At 47.3% G+C, this 22,051-nt stretch overlaps 1 protein-coding gene across 2 annotated transcripts in view; it reads left to right on the top strand.

Moving 5' to 3' along the window:
- The window catches only part of SFXN5 (sideroflexin 5), a 492,741-nt gene that overhangs the window by 386,323 nt on the left and 84,367 nt on the right, over positions 1–22,051 (top strand). For both annotated transcript variants that reach the window (XM_075573333.1, XM_075573323.1), the window contains exon 13: positions 3,330–3,447. In XM_075573333.1, the coding sequence (XP_075429448.1) occupies positions 3,330–3,447 (118 nt within the window). The remainder of the gene's footprint in view (positions 1–3,329; positions 3,448–22,051) is intronic.

Genomic DNA, 22,051 nt, shown 5'->3' with positions numbered 1-22,051 from the left:
GCCTCGATTGTATCATATTGTACACCACAACAGTGATAGGGATTGCAAATTAAATCATTATGTCATGACATGATAAGATGTCAACATGTCATGACTTCCTGCACCCAGAGGTGTAATGGAAACTATTGTGGTACTGTGCTTTCCAGGAAGACTAACAGGTACATTCTGTATAAGAATTCCTTCTTTGTTCAGTCAAGCAGGGATTCTTCTTCACTCTTCTGTTCACGTAGTTACATTTTGTTCCTTCAATGCACCTTACCTTCTATTGTACTTTTCCCTTCCTCTCTCCCTTCTTTCCCCCTTCACTTCCTTCTTTTTTTCCCCTCTCTCCCTTCTTTCCCCCTTCACTTCCTTCTTTTTTCCCCCTCTCCCTTCTTCCCTCTCCTTTCTCCGTTCTTTTCCCCCCCTCTCTCCCTTCTTCCCTCTCCTTTCTCCATTCTTTTCCCCACCTCTCTCCCTTCTTTTTTTTCCCACCTCTCTCCTTTCTTTCCCCCTCTATCCTTCTTCCCTCTCCTTTCTTTTTCACTCCTCTCTCCCTTCTTTCCCACCTCTCTCCCGTCTTTTTTTCCACCTCTCTCCCTTCTTTCCCCCTCTACCCTTTCTTCCCTCTCCTTTCTTTTTCACACCTCTCTCCCTTCTTTCCCACCTCTCTCCTTTCTTTTTTCCCACCTCTCTCCTTTCTTTTTTTCCCACCTCTCTCCCTTCTTTTTTTCCCACCTCTCTCCCTTCTTTCGCCCCTTTCTCCCTTCTTCCCCCTCTCCATTCTCCCCCCCTCTCTCCCTTCTCCCCCCTCTCCCTTCTTCCCCCCCCCTCGCTCTCTTCCCCCCCCCCTAACCCCCCACTCTCTCCCTTCCCTCTCTCCCTTCTTTTCCTCACCATTGGTTATCAATTCTATATAGTCCAATGTGGCTGTTTTCTGACAAATATCCCCGTAGACTTCAATGGGGATTTTCAAAAGCATCCCGAATAGCCACTTTGGAGCTTATACAATTTATCCCTAATTTTGTTTATAAATGGGGCAAAAATCTTTTTGGATCCTATCTTTAAAAAAAAAAAAAAAAATGCTATAGTTTTAATAATACTTTTTTTACTTATGTAGCGCAGACAATGTACACATTGCTGTACTTAGTCCCTGCTCCGGGGAAGTCTTATTCTGGTGCTGAAGTCAGAGAGAGATAAAGAGACTTATCCAAGATCAGAAGAAGAGGAGACACTGGGATTTAAACCCGGGTTCACACACTTCCTGCTCAGTGATCTCACCGCTAAGACAGGGGGGGGGCTCAACTCCAGTCCCCAAGACCCCCCATCAAGTCAGGTTTTAAGGATATACCAGCTTCAGCACAGGTGGTCCAATCAGAGGCTCAGTCAAAGACTGAGCCACTGATTGAGCCACCTGTGCTGAAACAGGGACTGATTGAGCAATCTGTGCTGAAGCAGGGACATATTGTCCCACCTGTGCTGAAGCAAGGATATCCTTCAAATCTGACCTGTTGAGGGGTCTTGAGGACTGTAGTTGAGAACCCCATGCGCTAAGCTATTCCCTCGGCCCTGCAGTGACTCCCCATCCCAATGCTCTCTGATTGGGAATGTATATTTATTTACAGCTATGTATTAGACATGTACATGGAAGTATAAGTCCTGTGATTTGGTTACCTCGTTATACTTCTGTTTATTCACTGTGAAATACATTTGTGCCTATATTGCTACACTGAAAATATTAGCTGATCAAATGTAATGGTTTTTTTTTAATAAGGAGCACAAACTTGTTGACAGAGCATGCAGACAATTTCACGTACAGAGCGGTGATGCAGCGCAGGGATATAGCGTGGTGACAGAGCTGGGATACAGCGCGGTGATATAGCATGGTGATACAGCGCAGTGATATAGCATGGTGATACAGCGCAGTGATGCAGCGAGGTGATATAGCATGGTGATACAGCGCAGTGATGCAGCGAGGTGATATAGCATGGTGATACAGCGCGGTAATGCAGTGCGGTGATACAGCGCAGTGATATAGCATGGTGATACAGCGCAGTGATATAGCATGGTGATACAGCGCAGTGATATAGCATGGTGATACAGCGCAGTGATGCAGCGAGGTGATATAGCATGGTGATACAGCGCAGTGATGCAGCGAGGTGATATAGCATGGTGATACAGCGCGGTGATATAGCATGGTGATACAGCACAGTGATATAGCATGGTGATACAGCGCAGTGATATAGCATGGTGATACAGCGCAGTAATGCAGCGCGGTGATATAGCATGGTGATATAGCATGGTGATACAGCGCAGTGATATAGCATGGTGATACAGCGCAGTGATGCAGCGAGGTGATATAGCATGGTGATACAGCGCAGTGATATAGCATGGTGATACAGCGCAGTGATGCAGCGCAGTGATGCAGCGAGGTGATATAGCATGGTGATACAGCGCAGTGATATAGCATGGTGATATAGCATGGTGATACAGCGCAGTGATATAGCATGGTGATACAGCGCAGTGATATAGCATGGTGATACAGCGCAGTAATGCAGCGCGGTGATATAGCATGGTGATACAGCGCAGTGATATAGCATGGTGATACAGCGCAGTGATGCAGCGAGGTGATATAGCATGGTGATACAGCGCAGTGATGCAGCGAGGTGATATAGCATGGTGATACAGCGCAGTGATATAGCATGGTGATACAGCGCAGTGATGCAGCGAGGTCATATAGCATGGTGATACAGCGCAGTGATGCAGCGAGGTGATATAGCATGGTGATACAGCGCAGTGATGCAGCGAGGTGATATAGCATGGTGATGCAACGCAGTGATGCAGCGCGGTGATACAGCGCAGTGATGCAGCGAGGTGATATAGCATGGTGATGCAACGCAGTGATGCAGCGCGGTGATACAGCAAGGTGATATAGCATGGTGATGCAACGCAGTGACGCAGAGATTCAGCGCAGGGAGGCAGTACAGTGCGGTGATGCAGCGCAGGGATACAGAGCAGGGATATAGCGTGGTGACACAGAGCTGGGATACAGTGCAGGGATACAACGCAGAGATACAGCGCGGTGATGCAGCGTTGTGATACAGCAAGGTGATACAGCGCAGTGACGTAGAGCAGGGATGCAGAGTAGGGATGCAGTACAGCACGGTGATGCAGAGCAGGGATACAGCACAGGGATGCAGAGCAGGGATACAGCACAGGGATGCAGAGCAGGGATACAGCACAGGGATGCAGTGCAGGGATACAGTGCAACATACAGGCTCCATCATTTCCCCCTTGCAGCGTGTGTGATGAGGTCTCCATGTTACATCTTCGCGCTCTCTCTCTTGCAGAACGTCATTGCTGCGATCATACCCAAGATTGGTCCTCCCAGTGCATAGCCTTGTGTGCCTTGCTGCCTTTGGACTGGCGCTTCCTCTAGCCATCAGCCTCTTCCCACAGATGTCCGAGGTCAGTCACATCGCACTTCCTTGATTCTCCGTATGTACTGTACTGTAAACCTGTATCTTCTGACCCCATGAAGGTTTCTTTAGCTGACCGGGTTGTGTCCTGCACTTACAAGACTCCACAAATGTCAAAATAGGACTTGGAGATCCAAACTTTGCTCTCCTTAGAAATTAGTGAAACACATTGAGGGCCCCCAACCTGTGGTACGAGTAATTCCCGGATACGCAAGACTCTGTGGTGATACTCCATACTTATATTCCTCCTAGAGAGGAGAATAAAGGCAAAGGCCCTATTCTGTGTGCTGTAAAGCCACTTTCCTGAGCTCCATTCAATTGAAACAGCTCCAAAGCATATTGTACATTCATTTTAATGGAGTTGAAAGCTTCCCTGGCACGGGGAAGCAGCTTCACATAACATTGAATAGGGAATTTAGAGAACTACGCACATTTATGGTATTTTAGGAGTTATTACTAAAGCTAAGGGGACACATACTCAGGTTATAGTGCATGTATACGGTGGGTACACTATAGATACTGTAACAAACCTGTAAATGTCCGTGGTACTGGAAGTTCTGTTTGTATTGTGATGGTAGAGAACCAAACAGGTTTGGAAACCGCTGATATAGAATGTGTAGGGGGAGCCGGTTTCAGCTAATAGTCCAGTTTTTCCCCCCAAAAAATACATTCAGTTTTCCACAGGATTTTATTCCACATCCAGCAGATGTCAGGTCCAAGGTCCCGGGACTCAGACACCTTGGGGGTTATTCATTCAACTGTGATACTGCATGGGAACTTCCATTGACTTGAAGGAGAATTTCTGTGCGCCAGTGCCCCGATCGGCACTATCACAGTTTAATGACTAACCCTCCCCCCAAGAGTTCTACCGTAAGCTCTTTGGATGAAGGATTTGTTGTATGTATTAATTGTGCTATTACATGCGGCGCTGCAGAATAAATATGCAAACGTCCCGATGAAAGCTTTGCAGGCATGTCCTCTTACCGAGGTGGAGCCACACTGTGCTGTCCTTCAGTGGTTATTAAAGGGCAGAGAAGGACTACCCGGTGTTCTACATGTGTGTGAACTTGATTCCTGGCTACATTATGAAGCTGGTATACAGGCTACAATCCGGGTACAGGTAATGGTGGGTAAGGAAAGTGGTATAACCGCTCACAGTATAGTCCAATGAACCAACCCAAATCGCATGATTTTCGTCTCTCGTTTGAGTAGGGGTGAGGGATATCCGCACATTAGTAACACTGTCTTTGTAGTGGTGCAGTAATAGTCATCGTGTCCTACCAGAAGGACATAATATTATGTTTCAGCTTGTGTTGCCTTGTATTGAACTTGTACAGTACATGTAGTGTGTATACAGTACATACAGATGTGACGAGAGGGCTATATGTAGAACTTTCACAGACTTGGTCTGGTCCAGCAGGTACTTGGGGAAACCCTTGGTGGGCTCCTAAGGTCCAGGTTGGTCAAGTCTTTCAGAATGACCATGAGACTTGAGATTGGCCGAATCTCCCATGGCAAGGAGCGTCTGCTCTGTGTGTATCAATGTATGTGGGTATCTTAGTCAGTAGTAGTAGTGGTATGTGTGCATGTATGGGTGTAGGTAATGTGTGCATGTATGGGTGTAGGTAATTATGAGTGTACTTTTAAATGTGTACATACGTGCTTGCATATCTGAGCCTGTGTATGAAGTCATGAGTACAAGCCCTGTTATAACTTGTGTCAGTAGTGGTCCTACAGTGGGCATTACAACCTGTTCCTCCCTGGGAGCCATTGATGCTCCAGTCTGACACTAAACTGGTGTGTTTTTCCTTTTAAATGTATCACGTTTTGCAAAGAAAAATAACTTGAGAGTTGAGCTATTCTTGAACATCTCTTTTAACAGGTGAAGCGAGCTCCACCCACATTTTATAATCTTCCATGGGGTCCCCGCTATTTAAACTGTGTAACCTTCATAGGAACCTGTTACCCCGCACTTACAACAACACAATTTTGTGATAAGACGGTTGAGCCTGCTCTTCCGCTGGCAGATACCACTATATGGTCACTCCTGTCCCTCTTCTTGGGAAGCAATCCCGATTCCCTCATTAGTCAGCACCTGAAAGTGGAGAATAATAAGTAACTAATACAGTAAGATGGAGAATGACATAATTCTTTAATTAATAATTACATTTAAAAAATAATAATTATTAGCTAAGAATTTTTCACTTAAACGCGGCAATCCAACGTAGAGTTTTTTTCAATGAATATATATCCTTTTTTTTTAACCTTTTTGTTCCTCCCGGATCTAAACCACATCACTCCAAGCTACATGGTTCCCCCAAGATTTTTAATTTCGATATTCCCTTACAAGAATTACTGTCCGGCAGAAGCTATGGCTGGGGAGAGCCTCAGTCTGGTGGCCAATAGACATTGATGACATTGTAGCTTCGCATTGTGTGATCCTGCAGCCATCTTTGTTTGTCCCTGCAAGTACTGGCAAAAGTAACATTGCCATGGTATGTAATCGGGTGGTCCGTGGAGCTTCGAGGGCCGTGGTTCTGCTTTGGGGGGAACCCCTGCGAACAAAATACTTGCTTTAGGAGGGGAGGAGGAGACGTTTGTGCTTTAAGATTGATTACATCTATGGAAATCTGGTCCAATGTCGAGTTGTTTTAAAAAAAAAAAAAAATACATATTTTTGTTTGTCACTTGTGATTTCCTTAAATGGAGCGAAGTCTGCCCAGGTCATACAGTGGAATGTCCATCATTATACTATGTATTTTTCTGCCAATATTTGAAAAGTTTTTTTATTTTTTTATTATTCTCACGCAGTATGCAGATGAGGATTTGAATTACTAGGAGTGTATATTGTCTTATATTGCAGTGTGTCCATTTTTTTGTGCCAAATAAGTCCTGTATATTTCAGCCCTTCTCTGCCAAAGGTTCATCGCAGCGTTGCAGATCCCTCCAGCGAAATGGGTAAACGCCTCATTGAATAAACATGGACTATAGTTAGTGTATACTGCATGCACAGTATAAATTAGGTTTCAGGAATAGACACATTTTTCCCTAATGCCAGGCTGATACGTGTGAGATCCTGACAGCCTCGTCATTCAGAGGCACTGTTCATTTTGTTCCCCCTCTCACTGGCATCACTGTGGTGCCCGCTTTGTAGTGAAGATAAACACTTCTTGTTCCACAGGACGTCCTGTCCATTCTTGTTTCATCTTTGTCTTGAGTAGGCCAACCTTGCGGTGCGAGGTCGGTTATACCATCTCCACCTTCTTAATGGCGCTTCAACCAACGGAAATCGATGAATTGCAGAATTTTATATTACTATGTCAAGCTGTGATGGAATGGGTTGAAATCTCCTTATCTGTATCTACTATATATTTGTGAAATCACTGTATGTCTGCGTCCCAAGGGTCAATCGCATTGGACCTTGGGCCTGTCACTCCTGCTCAGGCCATGCCCGCCCCCGCACACCTCTCATTGGCCTACGTCCAACACCAATGCCACACTGTCCCACCCCTCACTGACTCTCATTGGCCTGCGTCCAATGCCCGCCCCCGCACACCTCTCATTGGCCTGCGTCCCACCCCTCACTGACTCTCATTGGCCTGCGTCCAATGCCCGCCCCCGCACACCTCTCATTGGCCTGCGTCCAACACCAATGCCCTAATACTTCCACACTGTCCCACCCCTCACTGAGTTTTGGGAACGCTTTGCTTTTGCAACACCTAATCCTCTAATCCTCAACCTGCTCTGGGGCCACGCTTCACAGCTATCAAAACCTTCACGTCTGCTACCACAGACTGGCGAATCAGGCGCGGCTTGGCTAGAGGGGCGCCGCGATCAGGGCCGCCAGCAGCGGGAAACAAGGGCTGCTAGCTCATTTAAAAAAACAAAAAACCTCTGAGGGGAAGCAGAGGAGCGGTCACGTGACCGCTCCCATCCAATGGGGCTGCAGCCTGCCCGGCATTGCAACTGCAGTGTGTGTGTGTGTGTGTGTGTGTGTGTGTGTGTGTGTGTGTGTGTGTGTGTGTGTGTGTGTGTGTGTGTGTGTGTGTGTGTGTGTGTGTGTGTGTGTGTGAGAGAGAGAGAAAAACGGGCTGCAGGGTGTGTGTGAAAAACGGGCTGCAGGGTGTGTGTGTGTTGTGTGTGTGTGTGTGTGTGTGTGTGAAAAACGGGCTGCAGGGTGTGTGTGTGTGTGTGTGTGTGTGTGTGTGTGTGTGTGTGTGTGTGTGTGTGTGTGTGTGTGTGTGTGTGTGTGTGTGTGTGTGTGTGTGAAAAACGGGCTGCAGGGTGTGTGTGAAAAACGGGCTGCAGTGTGTGTGTGTGTGTATGTGTGTGTGTGTGTGTGTGTGTGTGTGTGTGTGTGTGTGTGTGTGTGTGTGTGTGTGTGTGTGTGTGTGTGTGTGTGTGTGTGTGTGTGAAAAACGGGCTGCAGGGTGTGTGTGTGTGTGTGTATATATGTGTGGTGTGTGTGTATATATGTGTGGTGTGTGTGTGTATATATGTATATATGTGTGTGTATGTGTGGTGTGTGTGTGTATATATATATATATATATAATGTGTGGTGTGTATATATGTATGTGTGGTGTATATATATATATATATATATATATAATGTGTATGTGTGGTGTATATATATGTGTGGTGTGTGTGTGTGTGTATGTATGTATATATAGATATATATATATCTACTATATATTTCTGAAATGTCTGTATGTTTGTCTGCATGCCCTGTGTCCCTAGGGCCAATAGCATTGCACCTTTGGCCTGTCACTCCACCTCAACACTGTCCCACCCCTCACCACACTGTCCCACCCCTCACTGACTCTCATTGGCCTTCGGCCAACACCACTGCCACACTGTCCCACCCCTCACCCCACTGTCCCACCCCTCACTGACAACACTGCTCTGGGGCGACCTCTCAACCCACAAAACCCTCACCGCCTGTAGCGCAACACTGCCTCTTACAAACACCCCCCTCCACCACCACCCTCCCCCAACCTCATGCACCCCCCTCCACCACCACCCCAACCTCATGCACCCCCCTCCACCACCACCCTCCCCCAACCTCATGCACCCCCCTCCACCACCACCCCCCCCCCAACCTCATGCACCCCCCTCCACCCCCCCCAACCTCATGCACACTACGAACGCACACCACAGCTCTCCCGCTACTGCAGCCCATCACCAACCCCCCTCACCCAAACATACTCCATCACCCCCCCCCTCACACAAACATACAACGCACGATGCTCCATCACCCCCCCCCCCCCCCTCACACGAACAGCAAACTCACGCTGCCGACCATCCAACGCACGATGCTGCTCCGGAGCCCCTCACCCCCCCCCCCCCCCACCATCCAACGCACGATGCTGCTCTGGAGCCCCTCACCCCCCCACCATCCACCGCACGATGCTGCTCCGGAGCCCCTCACCCCGCCCCCCCCACCATCCACCGCACGATGCTGCTCCGGAGCCCCTCACCCCCCCCCCCACCATCCACCGCACGATGCTGCTCCGGAGCCCCTCACCCCCCCCACCATCCACCGCACGATGCTGCTCCGGCGCCCCTCCCCCCCCCTGCACCGGCGCCCCTCCCCCCCCCTGCACCGGCGCCCCCCCCCCCCCCTGCACCGGCTCCCCTCCCCCCCCCCCTGCACCGGCTCCGGACGGGAAGCGCGGCCCTCCTACCCCAGCCGCTCCCTTACCTCCCCGGCGCTACCACCCGCTCAGCTAAGTTCCGCCTCAGCTTATGGCGCCAGTAACAGCCTCGCGCCTCAGGCCCACACAGGGCGCTTCCTGCCGCCGCCTGCACGCGCCTCACTCAGCCGGACGGCACATCGGGGGACCAAGCGGGCGCCGGGGGGGCGGGCGACCCAAGAGTCACAGGGAGGGGGGGCCACCAGCCCAACCAGCAGGGGGACGGACGCACGGAGGGGGGGGGGGGGACATGCACATACATTAATTATGACAATACATATGCCCACTGCTCTTCACCCCCCCCCACACTCCCCTTCCCCCCCCACTCCCCTTCCCCCCCCGCTCCCCTTCCCACCCCCCGCTCCCCTTCCCACCCCCCGCTCCCCTTCCCCCCCGCTCCCCTTCCCCCCCCGCTCCCCTTCCCCCCCCCGCTCCCCTTCCCCCCCCACTCCCCTTTCTCCCCCCACTCCCCTTTCTCCCCCCCCACTCCCCTTTCTCCCCCCACTCCCCTTTCTCCCCCCCCCCACTCCCCTTTCCCCCCCCCGCTCCCCTTCCCCCCCCGCTCCCCTTTCTCCCCCCCGCTCCCCTTTCTCCCCCCCCCGCTCCCCTTTCTCCCCCCCCCGCTCCCCTTTCTCCCCCCCTGCTCCCCTTTCTGCCCCCCCCGCTCCCCTTTCTCCCCCCCCCGCTCCCCTTTCCCCCCCCGCTCCCCTTTCTCCCCCCCCCGCTCCCCTTTCTCCCCCCCCGCTCCCCTTTCTCCCCCCCCCGCTCCCCTTTCTCCCCCCCCGCACAGACAGCACTCACAACCCACGCGCCACCCGCCGCCTCACACCCTAGCAGGACCCCCACTCACAGACAGCACTCACAACCCACGCGCCACCCGCCGCCTCACACCCTAGCAGGACCCCCACTCACAGACAGCACTCACAACCCACGCGCCACCCGCTGCCTCACACCCTAGCAGGACACACGCCTCACATTTTTACACCTGTTATGTCACCAAAATATACATTGTACTGTGGTGTGTACAATAAACCATTTTTAAACAACATCGTATTACATTTTATTCCATCTTTCTTTTCAACATTATTATCCAACCTTTACAACAAATAGTCACCTATTGTTCCACGATTTATAAATAATACTACCTATTACGCATTTACATCCCGGGCAACGCCGGGTCTCTCAGCTAGTGTATGAATAAAAGGATGTACGGTTTGGTATAATATAACCCCAGCACCCAAACCTGGCCTTTACAGTGACCTTTGGCTATGTTTAAAGGAGCAGTTCCACGTACTAGGCAAGCGAAGAAGAAAAAAATGAATTATCAGTGTAATTGACTTTCTCTGATTAAATCACCTTTAAAGTAGAACATTTACTCATTGGAATCCTGTGAGAGATCATTGTTTTCCTATTCTTACAGGCCACTGAAATGCTAGATCTTCAGGTACTTACATTTATCTGTTTGAGTAATGATGGCAATAGCAAGCCAAGCGCAAAATAAGAAACAGTTTAATTGAGGAACAGCCTTATCATCAAAAGTGAAAGTGAACAAACTCAGCAGCAGATCCCTGGAGTCTGCAATGTCACGTGGAGCTACATAAACAAGGGACCCGAGACTGGGCATATACCAAATAGGGGATCTTTCATTGATAACATGCAACATATCGTAGAAAAGGGGAATATCACACACACAATATGAAAGGCAATTTGATTCATTCAATGTAGACACTGTGCCCTTCCATGCAGGATGCAGGTTCATTTGGTAACAGGACTTAATGACGATGTTATACTAGTTTGCATAGTGTGAATTATTACAAATGTGGAAAATTAAGACAAATATTTGCCAATGCTTTAAACATGCCACTGACAGATGTGCCCACATAGTCTGTCGACTTTCTCCTCTTACTATGTTTTATTGCTATAATTTTGGGTACATCCCATGCATTGTGAATGCATACAGTACCACCACTGCTGGGAGAATGATACATGCATTTACAACCCTTTCTCACCCTCCAATTTCAATGTATTCTCCTTTGTTCTTCTGATAACTTCCTTGTTCCTTTTTATATATGCATTCTCTCTCCATCCCTTATTATAGGGCTTGCATTTTAAGCTTCTATGATCACAGCTGGTGTACTCCTCACTGTACACCATAGAACTATAGTGGTGCTATGTTCTCGGGGGGGCCCAAAGCAAGAATATTTATGGGGCATGTAGTAAACGAGTGCAGAGGTATAACCAGAGAGACATAGATTGGGGAAATAAACATTGGCTTTTATTTAGCCTGTAGCTTCAAACAATACAGCTTTAAGGCAGCATACAAATAAACAAACAGCCTATCCCTCTGTAAGGGCTCACTCTCCCAGTCACTATCTGCAGGGCTGGTAGGCTAGACCTCTTTCCAGTCTCTGACCCAAAGTCCAAAGAGGTACCTGTTATCAGGGACTCTTTCTCCCAGGCTGGGTCTGGGTTGGTGACCATAGGGGGGGGGGGAGGGGGACACACCCTCTGGCGAGTTCCAGTGACCGCTGTTCCCTGGAATAGAGGGGCTAGTTCCCTGGGATCCCTCTCTGTCAGCAAACACAGTGTCTGTTCTAGAATGATCCCCTGCAGGTCAAGCAGGAGGCTTTTCTACCTGTCTGATGAGCCAGGTGGAGGCTGGTTAATTGTCTGTAGTTGCAATTAACCAGCTCCCTGCTGGATTCCTCAGACCAATACAGGCTTTCTATTGAAGCCCTTTTAGACTGGAGTTAAGGCCCTGTCACATACTGTACTTCCCTTGTTTGTGGGCAGCTCGGGCTAGCTACGGCTGAAGCCCATCCCTCCACTCTCACTCGAGATATAACAGCGGCTCGAATGAGAATGGGTGGAGGGAGAGAACCCCCAGTCACTCTGGGATTGGAGCCCTTTCTCCAGGTAAACAGTGTCTCTTCCAGAAGGTGATTGAAATCAGCGCTCTTTAGTCGCTCAAGGAGGACTTTTCCCAAGCACAGTCTTTCCAAGATGTGCTTAGCTTCCTCACTTCTGTGGAGGACTCTTCGTTCAAGCTCTTCTTTCCATTTTACCAAGTCTTCTATCAACTACTTGGCCACAAGTTTTTCCATGTGTCGGGCAATGTTTTGTTTCCTGAGACTAGGGTGACCACCTGAATCGCATTCAGTATCAATGATCGCAGGTGGTTCAACCTGGGCAGAGTTTTTATCCACTAATTGACCCCCGTGGCATCTCAGTTTGGTAGTGGGTAGACTTATCATCTTGCTGTATTACTTTTTCTACGCTGACCGATTCTTCAATGTGTGGGGAAATCCCAAATGATGTCTAGCGAGGTATCTCTGCTATATTAGCACCATTTTGAAGCTCCTTCAGTACAAGGGGACCTGGTCTACAGCTTTTTCATCAACCACGGGCATATCTGCAACAAGCACAACCCCCTTATCAGTAGAGAGGTAATTTGCGTTTGGTTGAGGATACTTAAATTCCAGTACATCCATTTAATTGTTGTTCTTACACCTAACCGTTACCTGTGGCCTCTTTTTTTTTTATTTATAGTTGGCAAGCTGTAGTCGTGTGCCTTTTTCGCTTTCAAAGACGTGTAAACAACTATTGTTGCCTCTTTTGGGACATGATCACAGATACAGTTCTGCCTCATTCTAGCCAAAGACTGAATCCTTATATCGCCTATTTTCATCATGAGGAATCTGGATTGGGCCATGTGGGCATGGTCGCATGACTGGATTTGTATGGCGCTTCTCAGTCGTAATTCGGTTCTTGTTTCCTGAATTTTGTGGAAAGCCGATTGTACCACTGAGACGGCACTGTGGGTGCGCTTATAGCAACACACGACTTACTTGGTTGTGATGTAGAATCTATATCTGGATTGAATCATACAAGCAGCTTCCTTAATTTTCCTGTAGCATCTTTGCTGCAGATACATCCTAACGTTTCACTGAAGTAAAATTACACCTTTGCTTCAAATGTTCATAATTCTTTGACGTTGCATTCTCCATATTGATTGGAGAAGGCAGGCAGCTTTATACTGGCGACACAGCTGACGAGTTTTCGCTCCTCTATAGCGCTGCAGAGCGTTTGCGCAGACATCTTTCTCTCTCCAACCTACCTTGGATGGGTTAGCACGCTTCTCTTCTCTCTTTCAAAGTCTGTTCTGATCTGAGAGAGTTCCAATTGCAGACACAGGGATTTGCTCTTTTCCTGGTGAAGAGCGCCCTCTGCTTCTTCCAGTGCTAAATGTACTTCAAAGTTTCCTTGATGGAGTTGTTGCTTCTCCTAAACTTCTTTACTGGCTTGACCAGCCAGATATGAAACCTCCTCTGTCAGGTTTCTATTCTTTCTTTCCACTGTCTCTATAACTCTCAGGGCCTTCTCGTAGTCCTCCTTCCATTTATGCACTTTGGGAGTCTCAATTCGGGTCTCCTGGCGTGAGACTTTGAGCTCTAGGTTGAGGACATGAAGCTCCTTCTGAGAGACTTCAAGATCCACTCTAAGACTATGGACCTCTTATTGCTCTGCCGCTAGACTGTGAGATTCCTTTTTAGAGATTTTCAGTTCTGTGTGGAGACCGCTGATCTCCTGGTGTGAGGCTTCCGGCTCTATGCGGAGAGTATGAACCTCGTTCTGTGATATGTCCAACTCTGTCCGGATACCTTTGACCTCCTAGTGGAGAGACATCCATCTCTATATTGGATGTATGGAACTCTTTCTGGAAGATCTACCACTTGGTACCTAGACTGTGAAACTCTTTCTGGGAGACTTCCAGCTTGGCACATACTGTAGACTGCGAAACACTATCTGAGAGACTTTGAGCTTCATACCGAGGCTGTCCAACTCTTTTCGAGAGCCTCTAAGCTCTGCAACGAGACTAAGAGACTTCTTCTGAGATAATCCAAGCTCTACACCTAGACGGAGGTCATTCTTTTGATCCTCCTCCTGCTTCTACTGCAAGCCAACAATAACTTCATCTGAGTGGATCTGTTTCTTGACCATGGCGGTAATAATAGCGTTCGCCATCTTTAGTTCAGTCGGCCGGTCTTTGAAGTCACTATGTAAGTGACGCTCCCTGTTCATCACAGTCCCACAGTCAAAGGCGAGTTTGAGCAGACCACTCTGTAGCTTCGCATTGGCTTCTATCTCCTTTTCAAGTTGTTCACGGAGGAGATCACAGTCATGCCTGGCAGCTTGCAGTGTATCTCCAGGGTTGGTCAAGGGATCGTCACATATTGGTTCCTGCTCCACTTCCCTGGCATTGTTTGTCGAGGTTTTCTCACTGTCAGAACTGGATAGTCACTTCTTCTGTGTACACGACTTTCTGACTTGGGCCCTCTAGTGATTCTGTTATTCCTGGAATAAATCTTCCATTCACTCAAGGCTGCAGGACATCTCGGCCCCCTTTTGATGTCACAGGGTCGTCTGTGGACATGTCTACAACTTCCACAGCTAGCTGAGCACCTCTTTTTTTCTTGTTCTGCCTTTTTGCTTTTGACAACTCTGTCCAATCAGGGATATAGGGTTCTACTTCTTTGGTTGAAATTTCAGCAGTTTCATTGTATTCACCATGCTTTTCATGCAGTAGCTGGTGGAAATATTTGGCATTGAGCTGGTCCTGCTTTTGCTGCCACCAATCATATTCGTGGTCATAGAGACCTGTCTTTTTGGTGCGTACAGAGTTCAGGCATCTCCAGCATCCTAGGTGTGTTTTGAGGGTGCATCACATTTTGAGGCCCACATAAGAGACCTCTTCATCCTCATCCATATCCTCATAGGACCGGAAGGGACACTCTTCTGTGTGGCCGGGTTAATTACAGAAACACCACACTTTGCCCTCCCTTTTGGCCATATCAGGTGTATTCTTGCCCCTGACCTAGGCTGGCGGTATTGCAGCAATATTCTCAATATATGCTAGAACCACAGCTGGTAGTCCTACAGGTGAGCAGACTTCACTTGCAGAGTTCGTAGCTCTCACATGTGTCTCTGTAGACTTTTTTTTATTTTTCTGAGTGGCCATTTAAAAAACCCATGTGGTTTTTCCCCCTTCGTACACATGGTTCGGTAGACTTTGGTCACAGAGTCAGTACCTTGTGTGGGTCACCATCTGTGGCAGTCCACCAAGTTAGACTGTGGCGTTGTGGCTTTCTCCAGTGCATTGTAGCTTTCCTGCCTGGATGTGTAGCCCTTTAATTCTGGTCACTTCTGCATGTGCGATGATAAGACTTTGCAAGGTATTATGAACATCGGATTTCAACAGAGAAGTGTTTTGGACCAAACACGTGAGTTTTACGCTAGTTTTTCTCTGGGAGAAAATCCTTACATATGGTAATGTAATGTATAGGGATTTCTGTTTTTATGTTTTCATTGAGAAACTGTTCTTCATTTATTGTACTGTATGTTCTCGTAATCCTTTTTCTGTAATCATAGCTCTGTATTTTTATATATATATTAAAACATTTAATAAGTGATGCTTTGGGCTCTGAATGAACTGTTGCACGCTCTGGAGAGAGTATTTACATTTTCAGACACATTTTGCTACAACAGATTTTTGTGTGTTAAGTGCATTGTTTTTTCTATCATAAACAGGGACCTGAGACCCAGGCAGATATATTAATTACACATTTTTATTTGCATAATTCTTGGGTAGTGGAAGCGTTTGGATATGATTGTAATTGAGTAAGGGGTTAATATTACCTCAATGAAAGTACCCTGCCGGGGAGAAAGGTGAGTTGGCTAGACTAGCTGTGTGTATTAACCCTGGTTGCATATCTAAGTCACGTGCCCACTGGTGTGCTGTTCGTGACAGATGGTATATGGGGACAGAGTTAGGGGAGATATTGTGCATTTGAGGGACCTTGGCGAAAGTGACAAGTGGGACAGCTTGCGAGCTGTGTATTAACCCTTGTCCCGTATGCAGGTCACGTGCTCACAGGTGTGCCGTACGTGACAACGTAGTTCTTTGTTTTGTTGCTCGAGCTGTTGCAGGAACTGTAGACAAACAAAAGATACAGAACCCCTATAAGCTCATATTGAACCCCCAAAATAACCACCACATATATATATATATATATATATATATATATATATATATATATATATATATGCATATAAGTTTCAAAGAGGAGTGCTACTAAGCATGGCAATATATATTTAAAACCAGAGACAGAACATGAAACACAGACAGAGCCCAGTGCTACATCCATTGACACAAATACACGGTACAGTGCCTAAATATATAGATATCTTTTGAATAAAATGGTGTTTTAGTTTAACTCTTTGGCCAAAGTGTCGTAAGCCCTTGAGCCCCTCCAAGGCAGACCATGTCTCAAGGGTCCTAACACTAATATAAATTCTTAGTAACCTGTACATTACCAGGAAGAATGATTTATAATAAATCTGTCAAAATTAGTTGCATAGTTCTAAGTCTGATTGAAGCACTTATTAACCTGTGTAATAACAGGAAAAGCACTCTGTATTAGATTTGTTGCAATCAAACTGCATGCAAGTTCCCATGAGTGTGGAAGATGAAATGGAGTGAGCTTTAACCATTTAAAAGTGGTGCTTTTCCTGTTATTATACAGGTTAATAAGAGCTTCAAACAGACTTAGAACTATGCAACTAATTTTGACAGATTTATTATAAATCATTCTTCCTGGTAATGTACAGGTTATTAAGAATTTATATTAGTGTTAGGACCCTTGAGACGTGATCTGCCTTGGAGAGGCTCAAGGGCTTACGACAGTTTGGCCAAAGAGTTAAACTAAAAGACCATTTTATTCAAAAGATATCTATATATATATATTTAGGCACTGTACCGTGTATTTGTGTCAATGGATGTAGCACTGAGCTCTGTCTGTGTTTCATGTTCTGTCTCTGGTTTTAAAGACAAACAAAAGAACAACAAATATTCCCGGACGATTTCAGGGGCCCCTTTGAAATTCAAGGACCACCTCTCATCCCACAGCCACCACCATATGTAGGAGACAAGTGCAGAAGCACAACCAGGGAGATATAGATTGGGTAAATAAACAGTGGCTTTTATTTAGCCTGTGTCTTCAAACAATACAGCTTTAAAGCAGCATACAAATAAACAGCCTATCCCTGTGTAAGGGCTAATTCATACTTCCCAGTCCCTATCTGCAGGGCTGGGAGAATAGGCCTCTTACCAGCCTCTGACCCAAAGTCCAAAGTGGTACCTGTTATCAGGATATCTTTCCCTCAGGCCAGGTCTAGGTTGGTGTCCGTGGGGGTGGGGGGGGAAATACTCTGGCGGGTTCCAGTGAACGCTGTGTCCTGAAAAGGAAGGGCTGGTTCCCTGTAATCCCTCTCTGTCAGCAGCCACCTCCCATGTGAGTGATGAGTCAGGTGGAGACTGGTTAATTGTCCTAAGCTGCAATTAACCCGGTCCTTGCTGGACTCATCAGTCCAATACAGGTTTTCTATTGAAGCCCTTTTAGACAGGGGTTAAGGCCCTATCGCAGGGCCCTTCACCAAACCTATTACCTCCCCCATTGCTGCCACAACCCCCCATTATTTTACCAATTCCCAAAACCTAGAGGGAATATCCCAAATTGATTTTGGCCTCCCATAACTTCTCTCCCCATAACTTCTCTCCCCATAACTTCTCTCCCCATAACTTCTCTCCTTATAACTTGTCTCCCCATAATTTCCCTTTTTTTCTTTAGACTTGTAGCCAGTCTTATTTAACAAGGGACAACAACCAGTCCCCTGGAATACTTGTGACCTTAGCGCCTGGTAATGAACATCAGACCGCTCAGTGTGTAGGAGATTTACTTCTGCTTGTAACCATCCTTCACAGAGAAACAGGAAGCTGTAGGTGCAGCAGAGCAAGTTACTTTCACAATAGATTACATTGTGAGTGACTGGCATGCAACATAAAGAAGATGAAGACTGAGCCTCTGAGACACCTGTGCTGGAGCAGGGACTGATTGAGCCACCTGTGTTGAAGCAGAGGTATCCTGAAAACCTGACCTGTTGGGGGAGCTTGAGGACTGGAGTTGAGCACCCCTGCCTTAGCTGGCACTCAGGGTACCACTTCAAAGGCCAGCATCCCAGCCATATGGCTTCTTCTCCTCTCTGACTAAGATATATCATTTTCCTTTAAAACTGATGTCAGCAACCCGAAAACATCATGTGCATTCACATTCCCAAGCTGCACACGCCAAGAATTCAGTGGCCAAGGCAGCATACAAATAAACAAACAGCCTATCCCTCTGTAAGGGCTCACTCTCCCAGTCACTATCTGCAGGGCTGGTAGGCTAGACCTCTTTCCAGTCTCTGACCCAAAGTCCAAAGAGGTACCTGTTATCAGGGACTCTTTCTCCCAGGCTGGGTCTGGGTTGGTGACCATAGGGGGGGGGGGAGGGGGACACACCCTCTGGCGAGTTCCAGTGACCGCTGTTCCCTGGAATAGAGGGGCTAGTTCCCTGGGATCCCTCTCTGTCAGCAAACACAGTGTCTGTTCTAGAATGATCCCCTGCAGGTCAAGCAGGAGGCTTTTCTACCTGTCTGATGAGCCAGGTGGAGGCTGGTTAATTGTCTGTAGTTGCAATTAACCAGCTCCCTGCTGGATTCCTCAGACCAATACAGGCTTTCTATTGAAGCCCTTTTAGACTGGAGTTAAGGCCCTGTCACATACTGTACTTCCCTTGTTTGTGGGCAGCTCGGGCTAGCTACGGCTGAAGCCCATCCCTCCACTCTCACTCGAGATATAACAGCGGCTCGAATGAGAATGGGTGGAGGGAGAGAACCCCCAGTCACTCTGGGATTGGAGCCCTTTCTCCAGGTAAACAGTGTCTCTTCCAGAAGGTGATTGAAATCAGCGCTCTTTAGTCGCTCAAGGAGGACTTTTCCCAAGCACAGTCTTTCCAAGATGTGCTTAGCTTCCTCACTTCTGTGGAGGACTCTTCGTTCAAGCTCTTCTTTCCATTTTACCAAGTCTTCTATCAACTACTTGGCCACAAGTTTTTCCATGTGTCGGGCAATGTTTTGTTTCCTGAAACTAGGGTGACCACCTGAATCGCATTCAGTATCAATGATCGCAGGTGGTTCAACCTGGGCAGAGTTTTTATCCACTAATTGACCCCCGTGGCATCTCAGTTTGGTAGTGGGTAGACTTATCATCTTGCTGTATTACTTTTTCTACGCTGACCGATTCTTCAATGTGTGGGGAAATCCCAAATGATGTCTAGCGAGGTATCTCTGCTATATTAGCACCATTTTGAAGCTCCTTCAGTACAAGGGGACCTGGTCTACAGCTTTTTCATCAACCACGGGCATATCTGCAACAAGCACAACCCCCTTATCAGTAGAGAGGTAATTTGCGTTTGGTTGAGGATACTTAAATTCCAGTACATCCATTTAATTGTTGTTCTTACACCTAACCGTTACCTGTGGCCTCTTTTTTTTTTATTTATAGTTGGCAAGCTGTAGTCGTGTGCCTTTTTCGCTTTCAAAGACGTGTAAACAACTATTGTTGCCTCTTTTGGGACATGATCACAGATACAGTTCTGCCTCATTCTAGCCAAAGACTGAATCCTTATATCGCCTATTTTCATCATGAGGAATCTGGATTGGGCCATGTGGGCATGGTCGCATGACTGGATTTGTATGGCGCTTCTCAGTCGTAATTCGGTTCTTGTTTCCTGAATTTTGTGGAAAGCCGATTGTACCACTGAGACGGCACTGTGGGTGCGCTTATAGCAACACACGACTTACTTGGTTGTGATGTAGAATCTATATCTGGATTGAATCATACAAGCAGCTTCCTTAATTTTCCTGTAGCATCTTTGCTGCAGATACATCCTAACGTTTCACTGAAGTAAAATTACACCTTTGCTTCAAATGTTCATAATTCTTTGACGTTGCATTCTCCATATTGATTGGAGAAGGCAGGCAGCTTTATACTGGCGACACAGCTGACGAGTTTTCGCTCCTCTATAGCGCTGCAGAGCGTTTGCGCATACATCTTTCTCTCTCCAACCTACCTTGGATGGGTTAGCACGCTTCTCTTCTCTCTTTCAAAGTCTGTTCTGATCTGAGAGAGTTCCAATTGCAGACACAGGGATTTGCTCTTTTCCTGGTGAAGAGCGCCCTCTGCTTCTTCCAGTGCTAAATGTACTTCAAAGTTTCCTTGATGGAGTTGTTGCTTCTCCTAAACTTCTTTACTGGCTTGACCAGCCAGATATGAAACCTCCTCTGTCAGGTTTCTATTCTTTCTTTCCACTGTCTCTATAACTCTCAGGGCCTTCTCGTAGTCCTCCTTCCATTTATGCACTTTGGGAGTCTCAATTCGGGTCTCCTGGCGTGAGACTTTGAGCTCTAGGTTGAGGACATGAAGCTCCTTCTGAGAGACTTCAAGATCCACTCTAAGACTATGGACCTCTTATTGCTCTGCCGCTAGACTGTGAGATTCCTTTTTAGAGATTTTCAGTTCTGTGTGGAGACCGCTGATCTCCTGGTGTGAGGCTTCCGGCTCTATGCGGAGAGTATGAACCTCGTTCTGTGATATGTCCAACTCTGTCCGGATACCTTTGACCTCCTAGTGGAGAGACATCCATCTCTATATTGGATGTATGGAACTCTTTCTGGAAGATCTACCACTTGGTACCTAGACTGTGAAACTCTTTCTGGGAGACTTCCAGCTTGGCACATACTGTAGACTGCGAAACACTATCTGAGAGACTTTGAGCTTCATACCGAGGCTGTCCAACTCTTTTCGAGAGCCTCTAAGCTCTGCAACGAGACTAAGAGACTTCTTCTGAGATAATCCAAGCTCTACACCTAGACGGAGGTCATTCTTTTGATCCTCCTCCTGCTTCTACTGCAAGCCAACAATAACTTCATCTGAGTGGATCTGTTTCTTGACCATGGCGGTAATAATAGCGTTCGCCATCTTTAGTTCAGTCGGCCGGTCTTTGAAGTCACTATGTAAGTGACGCTCCCTGTTCATCACAGTCCCACAGTCAAAGGCGAGTTTGAGCAGACCACTCTGTAGCTTCGCATTGGCTTCTATCTCCTTTTCAAGTTGTTCACGGAGGAGATCACAGTCATGCCTGGCAGCTTGCAGTGTATCTCCAGGGTTGGTCAAGGGATCGTCACATATTGGTTCCTGCTCCACTTCCCTGGCATTGTTTGTCGAGGTTTTCTCACTGTCAGAACTGGATAGTCACTTCTTCTGTGTACACGACTTTCTGACTTGGGCCCTCTAGTGATTCTGTTATTCCTGGAATAAATCTTCCATTCACTCAAGGCTGCAGGACATCTCGGCCCCCTTTTGATGTCACAGGGTCGTCTGTGGACATGTCTACAACTTCCACAGCTAGCTGAGCACCTCTTTTTTTCTTGTTCTGCCTTTTTGCTTTTGACAACTCTGTCCAATCAGGGATATAGGGTTCTACTTCTTTGGTTGAAATTTCAGCAGTTTCATTGTATTCACCATGCTTTTCATGCAGTAGCTGGTGGAAATATTTGGCATTGAGCTGGTCCTGCTTTTGCTGCCACCAATCATATTCGTGGTCATAGAGACCTGTCTTTTTGGTGCGTACAGAGTTCAGGCATCTCCAGCATCCTAGGTGTGTTTTGAGGGTGCATCACATTTTGAGGCCCACATAAGAGACCTCTTCATCCTCATCCATATCCTCATAGGACCGGAAGGGACACTCTTCTGTGTGGCCGGGTTAATTACAGAAACACCACACTTTGCCCTCCCTTTTGGCCATATCAGGTGTATTCTTGCCCCTGACCTCGGCTGGCGGTATTGCAGCAATATTCTCAATATATGCTAGAACCACAGCTGGTAGTCCTACAGGTGAGCAGACTTCACTTGCAGAGTTCGTAGCTCTCACATGTGTCTCTGTAGACTTTTTTTTATTTTT

This window comes from Ascaphus truei, chromosome 1 (assembly GCF_040206685.1).
Source record: "Ascaphus truei isolate aAscTru1 chromosome 1, aAscTru1.hap1, whole genome shotgun sequence".
NCBI lineage: Eukaryota > Metazoa > Chordata > Amphibia > Anura > Ascaphidae > Ascaphus > Ascaphus truei.
Note: the sequence above shows the minus strand (reverse complement) of the source record. Positions and strands in the feature narration are given on the sequence as shown.